The 19,563-nt window shown below is 37.1% G+C and overlaps 1 protein-coding gene and 1 non-coding gene across 2 annotated transcripts; one reads left to right on the top strand and one right to left on the bottom strand.

Annotated features, from left to right (window-relative positions):
- Positions 1-4,329: 4,329 nt before the first annotated feature.
- LOC131324987 (small nucleolar RNA snoR117) lies at positions 4,330-4,423 on the top strand. The gene has a single exon (XR_009199562.1). It is a non-coding gene; the product is annotated as a small nucleolar RNA snoR117 (small nucleolar RNA).
- A 3,110-nt stretch (positions 4,424-7,533) lies between these two features.
- Positions 7,534-19,363, bottom strand: LOC131321833 (putative cyclin-B3-1). Its single transcript, XM_058352790.1, has 24 exons — positions 19,195-19,363; positions 18,928-19,002; positions 18,774-18,828; positions 18,607-18,688; positions 18,492-18,524; positions 17,988-18,045; positions 17,820-17,865; positions 17,639-17,732; positions 17,059-17,116; positions 16,051-16,108; positions 15,896-15,974; positions 15,776-15,808; positions 15,633-15,690; positions 15,474-15,522; positions 15,283-15,376; positions 12,868-12,925; positions 10,986-11,282; positions 10,781-10,903; positions 10,112-10,201; positions 9,828-9,989; positions 9,634-9,693; positions 8,896-8,994; positions 8,216-8,394; positions 7,534-8,140 (listed from the first exon to the last, which is right to left on the bottom strand). Exons 2-24 carry the CDS (start codon positions 18,940-18,942, stop codon positions 7,999-8,001), a joined length of 2,022 nt encoding a protein of 673 aa, XP_058208773.1. The 5' UTR covers positions 18,943-19,002; positions 19,195-19,363; the 3' UTR covers positions 7,534-7,998.
- Between the last annotated feature and the right edge of the window lie 200 nt (positions 19,364-19,563).

Consider the following 19,563-nt stretch of genomic DNA (forward strand, 5'->3'; position numbering starts at 1 on the left):
TGTGAAGTTTGCGTTGTATGCAAATTTAAATTGAAAAAATAATTGATGTCGGTTAACATCAATTAAAATTTGAGTAAAAATCCATTTGATACGAGCCTACGAAAATGATTGGATTTTCACAAGAACATTTCCAAGAGAGATATTACAGTGTGTCCAATTAAAAAGTAACCTGTTAGCTGAACGAGCAATTTACGAAGTGGGATTTAGCATGCCTCCCTCTCATATATCGTCTGACTCTAAATTCTACAAGTTTTTAGCAATATGTACCTTATTTTCTATCTCGACAATACATATTCAGCTAACACTGTATATGGTTGATATAGATGATTGAGTCCGAATTTTGCTCATTTGCAAACAACTAGTAGTACAATATGATTAGGAGCTTGGGAAGTGCGAATTTGTTCACCATTACAAAATGAGAGTGAATAAGAAAATGTTGAAAGGAGGAGGATAAAAAAAGGTGGCCGCTATTTGCAACGCACTTCTTGCTACTCGCAGCCGATTAAATTTTTTATCAATTATGGACAAAAATGCCCTTATTCAGTTTGACCATTATAACCCTAAAATCTCATGTTATTTGACCATTTTACCCTCTTACATAATTCATTACATACAACCACAAAAATCATCTCTTGTCCATCCCTCCCTCCCTCCCAAAACATACAACCACAAAAAATCTCCCCGTCCATCCCTCCCTCCCGAAATGTCTCCTCCCTCCCCCATTCAAACTCCTCCATTTTCATCCCTACCCAGCTGTCATCACCCACCACAAGGCCCCTCCTACCAGCAGCCAAGTCTGCCTATCTTCTTTCTCTCCTCTTCCTCCTACATTGTCAATGGAAACCTCGATTGCTTCTTCTCCCTCCATTGATAAACAAGAAAAAGTTGACCCATCAATACACCACAATTTGGAGTCGGAAGATCACACAATGGATGTTGAGAAACATGTCACAGATGTTGTAGTGACGGAGCAAAAATCACAGCAAGAGGTAAGCCCGCCCATTTCAATTTCAGAAGCCTTCCATTTTCAATTTCAGTTCTGGCCCGACACAGTTGGACACGCAGTGCCAAAACTTTACTAACTTTTCGGACTCTTATATCTGAATTATGTACAACTATTCGGATATTAATATCCGAATTTATTGCCAATTTTCAGATATTAATATCTGAATGAAACTACAGAGAATCCTACACTTACAGTTGGATCACAGTACCAAAACTTTACTAACTTTTCAGACTCTAATGTCTGAATTATGTACAACTATTTGGATATTAATATCTGAATATTGTCAACATTGTTGGACTCTTATATCCGAATTTAGTGTCAGTTTTCAGATATTAATATCTGAATAAAACTGCTTAGAATCTTACACTTACCTGGTTTGTCTTTGAGTGTTACAGGGTGACACTTCAACACTTGGTAGTTATGTAGGGCCATCGACTATACCTACTTCGACTTGTCCTCCATACGATTATACAGAGTATTTTACAACGGAATTATATCAGTATCTATCAATGGTAACATGACAAAAACTTTCCATCAATAAACTTTTTACTTTCAAGCTCATAAGAGAAACATTAAATTGGCATAAGACTTGCACATGTAATAAAATATGAGCCAAGTGTCAAGAAAACCCCACCTCTAACTTCTACACAAAAGATTCACCAACACGTTGCTCACGGACTACGTATCTCGGACGACCTCGGAACCTCGTTAACACCTAGTACACAGTTGATATCACCAAATCACCTTTACAAAAAGAAAAAATCAAGTTTACTTGCACAAAGCAACATATGAATGCATGAAATGCATGTCCCTCCCAAATAGAAGACTCAAAGTTGTATTTTTAAAGACTAATCCGTATAGAGTTAAGAACCACGAATTTATAAGATCAAATTAGATATATAGAACAGCAACTACTCAAAAAATTAGAATAATACGACCTCGTTAGGTCGCTCAATTAATTCCACAAACTCAGACCACATGCTATGGTCAAAGTATTTCCAGCAATGTCACACCAATTTGTAAAATCTGCCAAGATTAAAGTATACACCCAAATGACCTAGTATTTGGAATAACTCATAATAACACATCAAAGTTCATCCTTGATTTTTTCCGGAATTTTATAAGCAAGAGAACCAACTCAAATTCAATCTCAAAGTCAAAAATTCTGTGCAGGAAACACAGTTTTTCAGCAGAGCAGTCTGTGATCGAATATTCATTACAAATCGTGTACTTCATATTTTTTGATGATTCCATCGCCAAAACAACACCAACTTAACTATCTTTAAGACTCGAAATGACCCATAACCAATAAACTTGTCTAAGTATAACAAATTTGATGAAAAACACAGCTTTGGATGCTGCCCAGATTTTTCAAAATTTCTCAACATCAATAGTAGTAAGCAACTTCAAAATTCTACAAGTTCATGCTCATAATCCATCTATATACCAACCAACATGCATCAATCTTGGGTTTCCATGATCAAAATCATAGTATCCATACCAATTAACAATATTTGAGAATTTAAGATGAATTAGGTATAAAATCACCATGTAAGCACTATAGAACCCTAATTCTTAAATCTCTTCCATGTAGGTTGATTCTATATGCACATATTCATCAATACTCATAGTTTAAGGAAAATTTCTTACCACAAGAAGAGAAATTTTCAGATTACATGTCAAACTCCAAGAAATTACTTCAAGTTTTTCAAGCCAAATTAGGGTTTTCCTATTATTTTTCAATGGAGAAGAAAGAACTCCAAGTGGGGTAATGTTATGAATGTTTATGGGTTCTCACACAATCGGATTTTAATGACTGAAATAGAGGGGACAAATCGGACTCTAATGTCCGAATGGGGTAAAATACTTTGGATATTAAAATCCGAATGAGACAAAACATTTCAGATATTAAATTCCGAATGACATTACCTTACACATTCAGCTACATATTAAAATTCAAAAATTTTGTCAATCATTCCTGGACAATGTCAACGGGTTCGTGTCACTGTCTAATCGGTTCACATCATATGATGAAAATGTCTAGAGTGAAAAACTTATAGAGACCGATTATAGAATTGGGGTAAAATACATACACGACTCGGGTATAATTTAAAGTCCGAATGGGATCAAATATTTTGGATATTAAAATCTAAATGAGGCAAAAAAAATTAGATATTACATTCCGAATGAGCTATGCTAACAAATTCAACTGCTGTTGTAGTACATAGAGGTCAATCGACCAATTGGATACTAAAATCCGAATGAGGCAATAAATTTCAGATCTTAAAATCCGAATAGGGGCAAACAATCAGACTTTAATATCCGAAACTGTGGAAAACAAACGGACTCTAATGTTCGATCAAATCTGAAATACACGAAATAGCAACATACTTACTGTGCGTTTCTCAACAAAATTCAAACTAAAATTGAACAAAAATAAAAAACACCCGCGTAATAACAAGATTCAAAAATTTACCAATGTTCAACTTCTAAATAGTTGATGATGCCGGTGTGTTGTGTTTTCTTCTCACACCTCCTTCACCTCAAAGTTGTATTGCTATTGTGGTGTGGTGAGAGTGGTGTTGTGGTGGCTGTGGTGGTGACTGGTGGAGGAGAAGAAGAAATGGGGCAATAGGAGAAGAAAAAACGGGGGAGGGAGAGAGAGATGGGAGGTGGGCCTGTGGGGTGGGGGTCGGTGGTGGCGGTAATGGTGGGTGGTGGCGGTAATGGTACCCGTGGGTGGTGGGAGTCGACTGGAGCTGTGGATGGACTGGAAAGAAAGAAAACCTAGGTTAGAAAAGGGAACGAACGGAAGAAGAAGGAATGGGATTGTTGGGTTGTATGTATGTTATGTTTATTATATAGAAGGGCAAAAAGGAAAGTTCAGGAATAATTTATTGGTTGTAAGTAGCAATTCCTTATAAGGTGGTGGTTTGTAGGTAGCAATTAACTGCGAGTAGCAAGAATTGGGTTGCGAATAGCGGCCACCTAAAAAAATAGAGCGCGGCCAGTAGGCATAGGGTAAAACATTGAACAAGTGATGGGCATTGTTGTAAAAAGTCGTCTAAAGGGAATTAGGGCTTCTTCTCAATTCCGTTGTATATATATATAGATGTGCTGCTTTCTCTTGGTTTTGCATTGTAGGAGTATCTCTCTCTTCCGCCTCTAGGGAGGGAGGGAGGGAGGGAGGGAGGGACTCGCGTATCAAACTGTTAGTGTTATGTCATCTTCTTCGCCTCCCTCTCCTCTTCCTTCTCCTGTGTCTGTGTGTGCGCGATTTCCCTTCCCTTGAAAGAAAGAAAGAAAGAAAGAAAAGAAGGGAAGGCCAGTGATGATAGATATTGTTCGTACCATCTGAGAGAGTCTTTCCAAAAGGCTCCTCTGATTACGTAATCTAATCCCAGCTCTCTGAGGCCTCCTCTTTGATTGTTTTGTTTTGTTTTGTTTTAATTCTGTGTTTTACGGAGTATTTATATTTGTTCATCTGTTTAGTACTCCTACTAGGAGGGAAAAACAAAGGCAACAAAATAGAGTCTCTGATGCACTTAATAGTAATACCAATAGTGTTTTCAGCGCTGTACGTTGCCGATATCAACGTTGAGGATGGAGATTCTGGCATTGGCCTTGTTGCTTCTAACGGCCAGGCCTATATGCATTCAGATGTCCCCATACAATTTTCTCCTATGGTATATTCTAGTATATGAACTATTGGTAACTACTTGTGATTTTCTTTGTGGCCGGCCATTGCTAAAAAAGAAAAACGAAAAAAAGAAAAGCATCAATCACAACTTTTAAGGAATCATAAGAAATATTGAATTTCTAACTTTGTTTCTACCTTAGATATCATTACCTTTTGTTTTTTTTTCCAGGAGATGATAGAAGTTCACTCCAATAAAAGACATTGAGTGTAGTTCGGCTGATTGATGGCTTGTTTAACTCTGTTCGGAACCCATGGAAAGGAAAGGAAAGGAAAGAAAAAGAAAAAAAAATAAAAGAAAAGGAAAATGGAAGGAGAAATATACTATTTATTGCACTCAAAATTTTTATTTTTATTTTTATTTTTACAATGGAAAGGGAAATTTTTTTCTTTTCTTTTTCTTTCCATGGGTTTCAAACCGAGGCTATAGCTCGCAGAAGTTGTGCTTTCATAGATTGTGTATATGCGTTCAAGTTCAAAATCTCCATAAAAAAAATTGGATGATTTGCTTTCTAAGGCTCTGATTGGAACTCCCAGAAAATGGGAGAAAGGAAAGGAAAATAAGAATTTTTTCCCCATGGTTGTTTGATTCTTGGTTTGGGGAGAAAAGGAAAAAATTATAAGGAATCCAATAAGAAAACTCTAGAAAGGGCGAAAGTGAGGAAGAAAATGAGAGAAAAATCATTGAAACAATACTCTTTTTTTCCTCAGGTATTCATTTTCCTTTTGGAACCAAACAAGAGTCTTTTTCTCCCTTATTTTCTCTCATTTTCTTTCCAGAATCAAACAAGGGAAAGAAGCACACTTTCTTTATGGTTTCCCTTTTAATTATTTTCTCTCTTCTTCTTTTTCCTTCTACAAGTTCCAAACAAAGCCTAAATGGAGAATATTTTATCTTTTTCGTTCTTTCAATTGGTCCCCAAAACTGAATTGCAAGATGTACCATTGGTCCGGAACAAGGAGATGATGGGTATATGTTGGTGTGGATTTGACTATGTTGGTTAGGTTAATTTAGCATTAGGTGAATTGTCTTTTTTATCATTCGTTATAGGTTTTGCAAAGTAACAACTGTGAAGTTGTTACTCTATTGTTCCATGTTATTACAAAGAGACCAACTACCAACTAGAACATTTGTATTGTAAAAGAAAGGAAATAAAGAGAGCAGTACTTTACGGGGTACAATGGCAGTTTTAGAAAGATAGCCTTGTTTGAACTTCCTTGACGAGTGGTATAACTTATGGACATACTATGTAGCAAACAGTACAAGTCCTTACTGGTAACTGATGGGATTTTCTCATTGTTGACCAAAAGGAATATTAATTCTGAAAGACTTTTGCGGTTCATCGTGCAGAATTCAGTAATGTAATGTACACTTGTCTCTAACTGCATTTTACAGGCCGCTGAAATGCCATTATCAATGATTATTGAGTTGATCCTCCGTTCCCATCTTTCAAAGAAGACAAAAGCAATGTGACACAGGCAATGAAAGAATCATCCCTTTCTATTTCTTTATCCTCTTAGATAGAAAGAAAATGAGACCCCAAAGAGCCCTTCTTTACCACTTTAGGGTGTGGGGGTGAAGGGGTGGTTTAGATACAACCGAGGCAAAGTGGTTTATGATTGAATCTCAGAGGCATTCTTATCATTTGGTAGATCCAAGTCCATGGCCTATTTCTTCAGGTCCTTCATCTTCAAACAAAGCACCCCATCGACTTTTTCTACATGGTCAAGTTTACCAATTTGAGATGACATATATATTTGAATGATTTCACGATAACCTAACCTGCTATCATTAATTCGAGCTCTTCAAGTTATGAGGTGGGGGGCATCTTCCTTACAAAATGACAAACTGTTTTTCCAAGAATATTATCCACCCGTTTTCATTCCATGTTATGCTAACTAATGACCTTCAATCTCACTAATTAAGACCCGTTGTTCATTGAAAATTGGAAACCGATATTCAAAAGAAATGATTGCTTAGTTACAATATTGATTTTGGAATATGTATATTTTGAGGCAATTGCGTTGATTATTGTCTAACAAATTGTTTATTATTGAAGAATATGAACTTGCTACATATGATTGTTATTGTTATGAATTGAATATAATCAAATTGCTTTGGGTCCACTTTCAATAATTGAAAATTACACAATTTGAACAATTTTAAATTCGCCTCATCATAAAAGGAAATGTAATAAAGCATTTAAGACTTCATAATAAAATGAATATGTTTCGTAGAATCGAACAAAAATAAACTCATTAAAACATGACAAAGATAATAGAGTTAATATTAAAAATAGATATATAAAAATATATATAAAGGAGGGTGAAATTTTCGAATACGTACTACATTTTATGGCAGTTGGGCTCTTTTGATGATTAAGAGAGTGAATTTTTTTGAAAATAAACATATTTGTTCTGCCGTAGATCTTTTACAAGATCAACTCAGCTTGGCTTTAGTTCGGTAAGAAAAATGTGATTGAAGAAACTATATGTGGAGCAACTAGGCATAATTTGGTAACTTCAACTCCACTAACAACTACTTATGAGTAATTTTATTTTTTTTTGCTTACACCTATTATCTCAAGTTTTTAATCAAACCACTCCATTGACACAAATAGTTCATGGGAGAAAATTTAGTTATTTGGGTCCCGGAGGAATTGTTAGTTTTTAGATACAAATTATCCATCCTAGTTATTACGGGCATATTTACCCAAGTGACACATATGAAGGAATCAATGTTTGACTTATTGGATTCTTATCAATTCATGCGAGGATTGGTCATTGGGGCTTCTTATCACCAGTTACAGATGAATAAGGTAGCGAAATTCTTTGTCATTGACTCACAATATTCAGGAATGAAATAAACAATCAATATACCAGAAAATACCCCATGGGTGATATTCCCATCCGACAACATAGAAAGAGATAACACAGAGTATGGACATCGTGGTTTTTTGATGTCATTACGATACTAAACATATATACTCAGATAGTCAGATGGACATCGTGGTTTAATGCCATTACAATACTTAAACGTACATACTCATATCCACTTCGAGATTTATTTACAAATTCTTTGCCTTTCAAATGATACAAAACAACACTTATGGTTTCACCAGAACGTCAAATTTTGCAACCAAGCAGGAGGAGGATCTTTGATTCTTTGTATCTTAAACGCTAAAACACACCTAAATAGTAATGTTTGTCTTGGGCAGAAACTCCGGTGGAAGATAAAAAGACAAAGGGCAGTTACGTCATTCAAATATTGTAGCATATGCATCTACAGACGTATTCAAGTCAGAGGAGGAAGCCTACTCAAAGGTTTAATGTTAGCAACTACACCGTAATCAAGCCTTGCATATTTCTCGACAGTGACTTTCAACATTGCTGTTTTAGCAGCTTTGTGGAACTCTAAGATCATCTCTGCACAGTCCCTGGCAGCAATAAAACAGACGGTCAATTTTACCAACACATTTGTACTTGCTAGAGTTAATCTCAAAAAGACATGCCTCATTTGGGATTCGTCATAGCGTGCATGATTGCTTAGCAGTGGGGTCCAAGCCGGAGTCTTTTGTAATGTGCATTGTGCAACATAGATAGCTGATGCACATAGCAATGAGGACTTGAACTTCAAAGCTTCATATTTGACCAGGCATAGCTCAATGAGGTAGAATGCTAGATGTTCCAGCTGGCAGTTCTCAAAAGACGACTGTGTTAGTGATTCTATATTTCCGAAATATGGGCTCACTTGACCAGGGAGATGACGGCCAAGGACGTGTTTTGATAATTAATACTCTTCAAGGACATTTTCAGCATTAACAAATGTTCTTAGCTTGTCCTTTGCGGGTATTACAGCCAAGGACGTGTTTTGATAATTAATACCCTTCAAGGACATTTTCAGCATTAACAAATGTTCTTAGCTTGTCCTTTTCAGCATTAACAAATGTTCTTAGTTTGTCCCTTGCGGGTATTAATTATCAAAGCACGTCCTTGGCGGTCATTTTCCCTTTCCAAAATATATCTCAGGATCAATTAACCCCAGAATCTTGATCCAAGTATAGTTCTAGTATCCATTAACAATGGAAGAACCACTTCCCTTAAGAAATCTCAGCTCACAGCTTACTGAACAGAAAGCATGGCCTTTTGAAGTTACTTGTGAGGATATTTGACTACCAAGTTCACTGCATACCTTGGTGTCAGATTGAGCAGCCCTAAGAAACTTCAGCATGAACACATAAAGAGTAGGAGCATTCAGCCGGAATTTCAACTTCTTTAGAATATCTTTCTCCTGGAAAACAGACGCCATTGCCTAGCATTAGTGCCGCCAAGAAAAGCCAAAATTTGAGAGCAATGTCCAAGATTGAATTACACCCTTTGTCCCATGAGTATGGAATGGTTGACCATGCACATAACTTAAACATTTATCTACATATGTAATAATTTTATGGAAAGGCATCAAGGGGATGCCGCCCATAGTTGCAAACCATAAACTCAAAAACCAAGAACGTATGTTGTCAACCATGTCATACCTAATATAAGTAATAACTAACAAGTGATCACAACAATTTCAGACATTTCAAAGATGGACGCCTACAATTGGGTGAACAGGGAGCTAAGAATCCAAAATAGAAATCCAGTGACATAAATTGTTTGCAGTATCACAAGTTCCCCAACAGAAATGCATGATTCTATATGTTTTCAAGGATGACTAAATGGCAAAAGAATGTCCACCTTGGACATGTACTCCCAACCCGTACCCTGATTTTGCAGTCTTCAACTCTCAAACAATTGTAGCAACAACAAAATTCACACGAATGTAAAAAAGTATGTTCCTAAACTCTGCTGTCATGACTCACAAGAATCTCATCTAATGGAAGCAGAATTCACATCGTTGGCTAAAAGGATCTAAGAAATTGCACATGCTCACCATTCCAAGCATTTGGTCTCTTGTATATGACTCCGCTGAGATGCTAATCAAGTCTAAAACCTGCAGCCACAGGTGAACATATATAAAGAAAATGAGAAAGCCTATAGTCAGCAAAAATCCCTTATAATCAAGACTAGATGGGAATCAAGTAAAGAATCCTAAGCGACAAAGCGAATTGCATGCAAGATACTTACCCTTGGATGCCAGAAGTCCTCATATTTTGATGCCAGCAAGAGTGCAGTAAGACCAACCAACTGCATTTCATTTTTCTTTATTGGAACCAAGGATAGATATCGGTCCAACAGTGTGATCGTGAGGTATAGTGTTTCTTGCATCAAATCATATTTTAAGTGGACCTGGAACAAGGTGATAGAAAGCAAAATTCAAAGCGGCAAAAAAGAAGGCGCATAGTGGTTGACATTGTACAACTCTGGTAATAAAAGAGGATCTTAAGAGATGGTAAAAACCTAGAGTGTACCTCAATTAGCCAGTTGATCAATATGCCTCGCATATGAGGTGTAACCTCTGTCTGAATCGCCATGTAGTTTCCCAGAGATGGATTTTGAGCCTGTAGTTAGATGCCAATAGAATCAAGGTGATCACAATTCTTATGCTTTGAAGAACATTCCAACCCACGCACAGAAAAGCCCAAATTTGGGGTACATGCAGTGATGTAAACCAGTCAAGAAGGAAGCAGAAGGGTGGGGGGGACAAAAGTACAGTATCAGTCTGCATTGTAACACCAAATCCCAGTTTCCCCAATCCAAAGGCTTTTAGCAGCCATGGACCTTTTTGAACATGCTATCAGGAATGCACTTCTAACATGGACCTTCTAAGTTCTAACAGGAACACATCTACGCTTCAGTAATTCCTAGAATCTACGCACCGACTAACAATGGTCTAAAACGAAAAGAAGCTAATTCTTGTTAGACAATCCATTGAAAGCTAATTTGAGACAAACATAAAGGTGTAAGATCCTAAGACTGCATTATGGAATTCTGAATAAGTCACAACATGTTGAAGGGATTTTGTATGCATGGGCGTTAGTAGAAGAGTTATCAAGCATATTTCCCTGACATAGTTTTGTTGGAACCGACACTATACTATGAAAAAACAAAAACAATATCAGAGTCGAATATAATATGACCTCCGAAATCCAATAATACTGATAGATCTCATCAATGTATTCAGCAACTTCAAGATGATTTCCATCATCATAAATGCTCGGCAAACTTTCTTGTTTCATTAACCCCATATGTTCTTCTATTAGCTGCAAAAAAGAAAAGAAAAGAAGGTGTTTGGAGTCCCCCGAAAAGGAGAGGTGTAGAAAGGAAGAAAGAAAATGCCTCAACCTTTGATCTTGCCATCAATAACAACGTGAAAGATTTCCGGCGGTTAGATTTCTTCCTGGCATTGCTGTCTGACACATCTGTGCCTACGATGCTGTTGCAATCAGATGAAACATCTGTCTGAGCAGGTTGACCACGTGGAGCAATTAATTCAGTATTTTTGGATAAAGATGACACTACTTCATCTTCTCTTCTGAACGACATTGCAGCAAGCGAATTTGATTCTTTACGACCAGATGTGCACTTGGATTGCATAGTCAGTTTAGTACTGGGAACTGTCTGCGTGGTTGTCAGATTTGGCTGGATGATCAATTGAAATGAGTTTAAAATTAGCTATATTTTTTGAAAAATACAATATATTATGCCAACAAATTCACATGCATAATGCTCGGTAGCAAAACTAAGTTCCATTACAAACTATAAATGGGATATATCCAGAGTAAAATTGACAGAGCTTATTGAAAGCGAGTATATCAGTGGACGCCAAAAAAAAAAAGGGCTATCCAGAGAATGGTACATATCAACTACAAATAAGTGGCTTTATCATTACTAGACTTCAATAGGATAAGGTAAAAAAACGTATTGGCAGTTACAAGCGTACACCAATGGGATTAATCTTTCACGAGATGTATCCACATGTCATGACTCGTGAATCTGGTGTTAGATATTTCTTTCAATACAAACAGTATAGGTTAAACCGGTCAAAGCCATAAAACTATGCCCCACATCAAACATTGCTACAGGAAGGCTGAAATACATAATGTAGCTTCTTCATAAACCCAAGAAGAAGTATGTGGCGGCAGCCCTGAAGTCAGACTTAAAACCAGTGAAAGGAAGCAACCAAAGGGAGCAATATCTTTCATTCCAAGTTGCCCGGTCTTTTGAGTGACTGAGACTCCATCCATTGCTCAAAAAAGAGGGAAGTACTTAATTATTTAATTATATCCGTGGAAGAAGATAGTGTGCTTTCTTATGGAAGGGTGCACATAATCTTGTTCTGCAAAGATCGTAAGGACGTGTCAAATGAATCTAGAAAGCTAATTTCAGACAACCGTAGCTAGAGTCTATGGAGAATGTGGTCAGAGATCCATACTAGAGTCCGAAACTGATGACCAAAATTTGATATCTATTTCTCTACAGGGGAAAGACAAAGTGGACTCTTTCAATCAAGCTAAAAATCAGAGTTAAGGACATTTCCTCCTTCCATAAGGAATTCTTACACCGGTTCCCTCAATTCAAGACAGGAGGACTGGTTTTGCCGTTTTGGTTCAGGTGTCAGGTCAAATTCAATAGGAATGGGCATGCACAAATAAAGCTGGGAGTCTTCCCAAAGTCGAAAGACTTCTGTTGTTCTGGGGAATGCTTGCTTGCTTCTTCCCTATGTGTCTCCGACTCCTTTCTTTTTGCTCAATTAATATATTCGTCGCACCTCGGTCGAATAGGTGGAATTAGAGAGTTATTGAAATGTTTAAAATGGTTGGAAGCTCTTTCTGCTCAGTTTCCATTTTTAACTTATTTTGTCGCAGAATCGGTTGATCACAGTGTTGTCCTACTGCTCCCAAATCTAGTGAGGGTGACCTCAAAAAGAGAAACTCTTACTCGCAAGATACTCATATTCCTGGATCGGGCTTTCCCCCTTGTCCTTCAAGTCCCTCTTTATCATCCCCATCAAGATAGAAGTGATTGCCTATCGCCAGAGTTAAGTTAGCAGGGTTACCTCATTACAGGCATAGAAGGCACTACGCGCTACATCAACTCACTGAAAGGAGTACAAGATTTTGATTTTGGGCATAAATTACGTCTGAAAAGCATAAGAGTGTACAAATACACGCACCCCACCACCACCCACCCACACACACAGAGCACCATAAAATATGTAAGATACCTTGACAGGTTTTCTTGAAAAAACTTGGGTGTCCACCTTAGCTTGACTTTTTGAAGCCCTACAAACAAACATCCAAATTGTATTTTTAGACTATATTTGAAGAGAACAATCATCTGTGTCAATGATTTCCCATGAATTCAATTATCACCCTAAATCTGTTAAACAAGATAACTAGTACACTAATACCATCAAATAGAATAAAAAGGCCACAGTCCGTAAAACCATGTCACCTAACACATTCCTAACGTCATTGGAGAGCCAGCAATAAATTGCCTAAGAAAATTATTTGTTAAGGCTACATCACTCATGTGACGCCCTTACCCCCTCATATGTAAAGAAGCATGCAACGTAGGCATATTTGTATGAAGACTATGGATGTGAACAAGAAAGAAAAACATCACGTACTAGTGTAAAGTGTAAACATCCAGCTTGGTTTTCATTTCCTTTTGACAGGACTTCAATATTAGGTTAAACATGACGGTCTCAATCTTGTTTGGAAACTTCACAAGGAAGATAAATGATTCAAACGAAATTACTTAACGGGACCATTTCTAATGCATAGTATCCACAATTCTCTAACAATAACAAGGCATGGTGAAATACATCCATAATTGTGTCTGGATGACTACGCTCAAAAGAGGTACAAATCTAAGACAAGAATGCTTCTTCAGCACATGCCATCCAATGATACAACTCATTTTGATCAATAACTGTTTCAAATGCGCTCGCACTTCCTTTATCCACAAGCTTCCTCCCTTAGGCCATGTTTTGATGTCAGATGTCAAAGACAAGGTATGCGAAAGCCATTACCAGTAACTATAATCCTTACACATGCCATTCAAGTGTTTGGAGACACAACCATATGGCAAAACGAGGAAACTGTAAAATGGTGCAGCTTAATCTTTGTTTGTTTACTCTCAAAGGATACACTCAGATGATGTGAGCGGTAGCCGCATTGGTCAGGGAAACCATCACCAAAAGAAGTGAGTGAGCTATTGGTTTTTTGTTTACTCTCAAAGGATACGCTCAGATGATGTGAGGGGTAGCCGCATTGGTCAGGGAAACCATCACCAAAAGAAGTGAGTGAGCTATTGGTTTACCTCCATAATACTATTGGAGACAAACCGCACAGTGCTTTAAAACCCTGAATCATTCTCTTTCAAATGTCCTTTTGCTCCATTCGATGATGCCATAAGTCCCTCTGAAAATGATAAAAGCCACATTTTTCGTTCCAATTCTTTTTCAACCAGGTCTCCCATGTCTCTTTTGTTAGATAGCTTGATACATACATTGTTGGGCCCATTTCCAAACAACTTAAGCTTTTGGGACTACTGGTAACTTAACATGATATCAGAGCTCAGGTTGCAAGAGATCTTGGATTCAAGTCTCTCTATTTCCATTTGTTCTCCGGCACTATGTTTCTCCCCTTTGCATTCTTTCGTTGTATGCATGATTATTTGCATCTATACATGTAAGACGGGGTTGCCCTTGAGGGAGGGTGTTAGATAGCCTGATATATACATTATTGGGCCCATTTCCTAACAGCTTAAGCTTTTAGGACTATTGGTTACTTAACATCTCTTGGTTGGACAAAAACAATCGTCAATTCACTATAATGACAACTCTTTGCTTTTTGAGAGCAAGAAAAAGGCCTATCAAGATCTTTGGCACTAGTTCAGGAAGTCTTCCCAATTTGGTAATGGGGCAATCTCATTCTACCTTTAAAATATAAACATGTGTGACACTCTATCTCAGACGCATCTAAAAACTGAAGACAGGGTACTACTTCCGTTTATCCATCCTTGCCAGCCAAACATGGCTTTAGTTGTTGTGGACAAGACAACGGTGGCAGGCCCATTTTTATTTTATGCAACAAAGGCATAAAAAGGCCCTATTTTGTTTTTGTTCTCAATAAAAACTATACAAATTACTCCTTCCAAGAGTTTATTTGCTAAAAAAAACTCTTCATAAATACTCTCTCATTGCCCATATCCCACACATATAAGACATTACAATTGTATCCGTAATCAATCTTGGTTTGTTTTGCATTTTCTTGTATAATAAGGCTATATCAAGTGCAATACGGGATTTTCACCCTATGATTTAATCTTGGCATGCAGTATTTATGCCCCACGTGTATTGATTTCCTAGTTCAGCCGCTATAGGCCAATAACATAGATATATGCACTCTAATAACTTGGCATGCCATAGGTTGCCAAATATCAAACTATAGAGCTCATATAAGTGCAAGATCATAAACTACTGATGCAATGTAAGAGCAAGATGCATGAATATAAGTAGCCATTTCCTCCAACATGAAAGTATTGAGAAGTTGAAAGACCATCACAAGTGCATTGAATGGGCTGTTACATTAGCCATCAAAATACACTACATTGTCAAGGAAATTTTGCTCACATTTGAACGAAGCCGTCGCTAACTCGATTCCTCCAAAGATGACTTCTGGCATTGCTAACTTGGGGTATCACTTTCCTCCCAACTTTTGGCTTAACTGAAGGCACAAAAAAGTGACAAACGTAAAATTGATCACACAGTTTTCTACCATGCACTCTTCAAAAGAAGTAGAATCTTAAAGTGTTGTATCTGACCAGAAAAACCATGAAATCCACCACCCTTTCCCATCTTTTCATCAGTTTCCTACAAGCAGGAAATACTTATGTACCAGAAAAAGGAATATGGAAATTCATAGAACCAAATGTGAAGAATTGTTAGCATTATCGGATTAGTAAAACATAATATAGCACAACCTTCTTTTTATCACTTTTATCAGCCTGCTTAACCCATTTTGATGCCGGTAAAGAATTCCTTCACACAAATAAACAATAGTTTGCATCAACGGAGGATAAATCTTTTCGCATACGTCAAAGAAATACGTTTTGAACCGAAAAACCTTGTAGGTGGCAAAGGATTCCTTGTAGTTTTCCTAACACCATACAATAAAACAATCAAATTTCTTAGCAACATAAAATTCAGAATATACACAAACAAAATTAAACAAAGATTCACATACCGGCCATCAGTATTAATAGATCCAAGAACCTGACCCTTACTCCTCGGGTCATCAACATGGAGTTTTACATCCTTAGTCCCTATATTTGTTGAAGAAACACAAAAGTTCATAATGCGCTTTCCCATCGAAAATGCTATTTAAATTACAGATGGTACCTCTTTTCAGAGTAGGATAACCAGCAACAGCTTGTCTTTGGTTTTCCCTCGCTTTTCCCTATTTCACAGTAACAAACTTGAGAGATATGGAATGTACGCAGAGATTAGGAAATTACAAAATTGGAGTGCTAATATTTGCTTGCCTTGACATCACTGTTTCTCCACTCTGCTACCATGCAATAGTTCATCATTGAAAAAAACCAAAAAGAAAGAGTGGCCTACGGTTGCAAACTTGGTACCTTGCTATACAACTTAAGGAGGTAGATTTGAGAAACCTGCTCACTGTGTTCAGACCTATTTGATCTCCATGTGACGGCCTTTTGTCTTACCAGACACGAGAACATCTTCCCCTCTGATTCGACACATACATGAAACATTCCCCATACAACATTAAATATTTCTCCATAACAAACTTTTCTTTTGTCTTGAAACAAAAGAATGATATCTCAGTACCCTCCCAACTCTCAAGAGATTCTCCTTTTTCCGATACCAATACTCCATGCCTAGTCTGCTTTTAAGACAACCCTTTTAGCATGATCTGAATGCAAGAATGAACTCAAAATTTACTACACTACTGTACTGTTCTTATGCAGATAGACTATTCTCCTTATGTCCGGTAAGGTAACTTGATAAAAAGTATGTATAAATACTAATAAGCTTCTAATTGCTGCATGATTTCTGGGTGACATACTGCTAGCAAATGCGCTGAGTGGCTACCAAATATGGGTGTCAAAGCTAGTGATAGGACGGTGTTCCTTGAGAGGCTCCAAAAGAGCTTCTCAATCTGGTCATGGAAGATGCCCTGGGGGTGACAACTGAGAGGCTAATCTAGTTTTCCTTAGTTTTTTCGTTTTCATTTCCATGTAGCCCAAAAAAAAAAAAAAAAGGAATTCACTATTAAGCGGCTATTAGGTAAGGGAAAACATACAAAGACAGTAGTTGTAAAACAATCAAGTAATTGAAAAGTAAGCAAGTGTACAAAAACCAGTTTAGATTCACTTAGCATACCATGATATGGAGAATTGATGAGGCACTTGGATTCCTAGCGCCTAAATTCGTTGATACCCTAGAAATTGTTGACAATAAAACAGTGAAGACATAACCGAACATTAGATTTAAACAAAAAAGGAAGAAAGAAAAACAATTAAACAATAATGAAGTATAACTTCATTTTACTGGGAAAAAGAGAAGGGGTGGGGAGAGATCTAGAATTCACTACATGGTTAGACACCAACAAGAAACAAGAAAGATTATCTTAATGACACTACATATTATGCAAGCATATCATTGAATCCACACACTTAAACCCTTCCTACATTTTCACAGAGCATGTTCTTTAGAAGTAGCATCTGCTAGAAACTTTCCCGTGTGTTACATTTTCCTTTCTCAGATAAAAAACTAGAAGATGTTGGAATTCAAATTGGTTATTACAAGTGGCAAACATATTTGCTTTATGTCTTTTTGTTTGGGGGAGAGGGCACGGGGATAAGCAACATAATATAAGTCCAAAGAATTTCAAACCTTCTAGCAAACTAGGTTCTGTAAACAAAAACTTGCTTCAAGCTGCAACGAAAATAATATAACCTACAGTAATTTGGGGCCACCATGAACTTCAGTCCTCGGAAAGTTGCTCTGGAGATTGCTCACATCCGCCAAAACTTTTCTTCCAATGTTTCCTTCATCTAAATAAGGATAAGAAAGTATCAAAAGATTTCCTAGAAAAGCAGCACAATAAGTTATAATGAAAGATTACTCTAGACTGGCCTTACTAGAAATATCATGATTGGATTTACTCTTCTCGAAAGTCTTGGGTCCCTTCAAGTGTTAAAAAAGAAGGAAGTGTGTAACAAGCCCTTGAATATTCCAACATTCACAAACTATCACCCACCCATAACCATTTAAGCAAGTATTAAAGAAAGAGAGGAAGTTGCAAAAACCATTGAATCACTTGCATTGGTCTGAGCAATCCCTTTGATGGACGAACAAGATTTCCTTCTGTGCACAAAAACATTACAAAGAGTCACAAATGTCAAAAAATGAAATAATTTTACAATAAGAAGTAGCAAATTATCGCTAGCCTTATCTTCCATCTCTAACCCAAAAACAGACAAAAGCCAAAGAAAATAGGACGGCATGTTATGTTTAGTGCTGTTGTGTCATATGGAAAGCCAACCCAAGTAATTGAACAAGGCACAGTTGAATAAAGACATCTTTTTCAACAATAATTAAACAAGAACAAAGAAATCTCAAATAGAATCCTTTTATTTAGGAACTGAGGGAATGAAATCCACACCTAATTGCTCAAGAAAACATTTGGACTTGGGTCAGAAAGCCACATCCTAACTTCTCAAGAAAAAAAAAAATTATTCCCTTAGATTTCTGAGTAATTTTCCTGTCAGGCTATAGCTTATTTCAAAAGTAAAGTCAGTCGTATCACATACCCTGGTGCCGTGAGGGATTCACTTGAAGTTCCGCTGAGGAGAAGAAATATCAGCATCCATATTTAACACCCATCAACGAGAATTTAACACAAAAGACATAATCAACTCTACTTACTTGCATTGAGCATTGGTGGAATCACAGTGACGAACTTTAACCCTGCAATTTTCTGTGTAGATCTTGAAACTTTTGGCTCCAACTGTTCTCACAGAGAAATTGAGCCGATAAATATAAGAGATGAAAGAATGTATCCCAAAAGGAAATTAAAACAATGACCAACGTACCACTCTTGTCCATTCCATAATTCTCTACTCGACTCAAGAATGTACTTGATTTTCCCTAAATTTAAAGGGGAACAGAAAGAAGTTCTTTCAGTAGTAGATGAACGCCAAGAAAAACGAACTGACTGAATAAACAATTATTTGGGTTTCTGCATACCTTGACAGCAACCATTTCTTTAAATTCTTTAAGCTATAATTCTTCTCGGACTTACGAATGATCAAGTAATACTCCCTGCATAGTTAATCGAATATATAAAAGGTCATTTCAATGATCTTTGATTCAAATAGGCCTTTTTTCCTAAATGACGTACAAGAAAGCTAGGTTTACAACATGACCGCGTTCCAAGAGAAAAAAACATTAGTAGAACAACTAGGTTAGATTCAGAGAGATGAAAGAACGCAACCCTGAGAGATGTCGTGTTACCTGATTCAATCTCCAGCAAGAGAGAGAGTGAGAGAGAGAGAAGAAGAAGAAGAAGAACCGTTGCTACGCCGAATCAACGAGATCAAAGAGTCTCACGACCGCCTCTTTCAATATTTGAAAAACATGTTCTTTTACCCAAATACCCTCGTCCCTCTATGTGCGTGCGTCCCATGTGAACCCAAATACGCCTTGTCCCCCTCTATGCGAACCAAAACCCATCTCTTGATGGCTCCTTTCTACTTAAATTTCTATATTGATATTTTTTCGTCTCTTTTGAATTTTTATTGGATTTGCATTATAGTTTTTGATTAAAACAATCTTCTCAATCGTAAGAGTTTAAAAAAGTAGGAGTAAAAAATTATGGCTAAC

Source organism: Rhododendron vialii, chromosome 4a (assembly GCF_030253575.1).
Source record: "Rhododendron vialii isolate Sample 1 chromosome 4a, ASM3025357v1".
Classification (NCBI taxonomy): domain Eukaryota; kingdom Viridiplantae; phylum Streptophyta; class Magnoliopsida; order Ericales; family Ericaceae; genus Rhododendron; species Rhododendron vialii.

Excerpts from the sequence above, each read along its gene's own strand:
- LOC131321833 (XM_058352790.1), bottom strand. Across the intron at positions 8,395-8,895 it reads CTGCTCAATCTGACACCAAG|CTGGAACATCTAGCATTCTA; the intron begins GTATGCAGTGAA and ends GAGAACTGCCAG. Across the intron at positions 8,141-8,215 it reads TATGACGAATCCCAAATGAG|GGACTGTGCAGAGATGATCT; the intron begins GCATGTCTTTTT and ends TATTGCTGCCAG.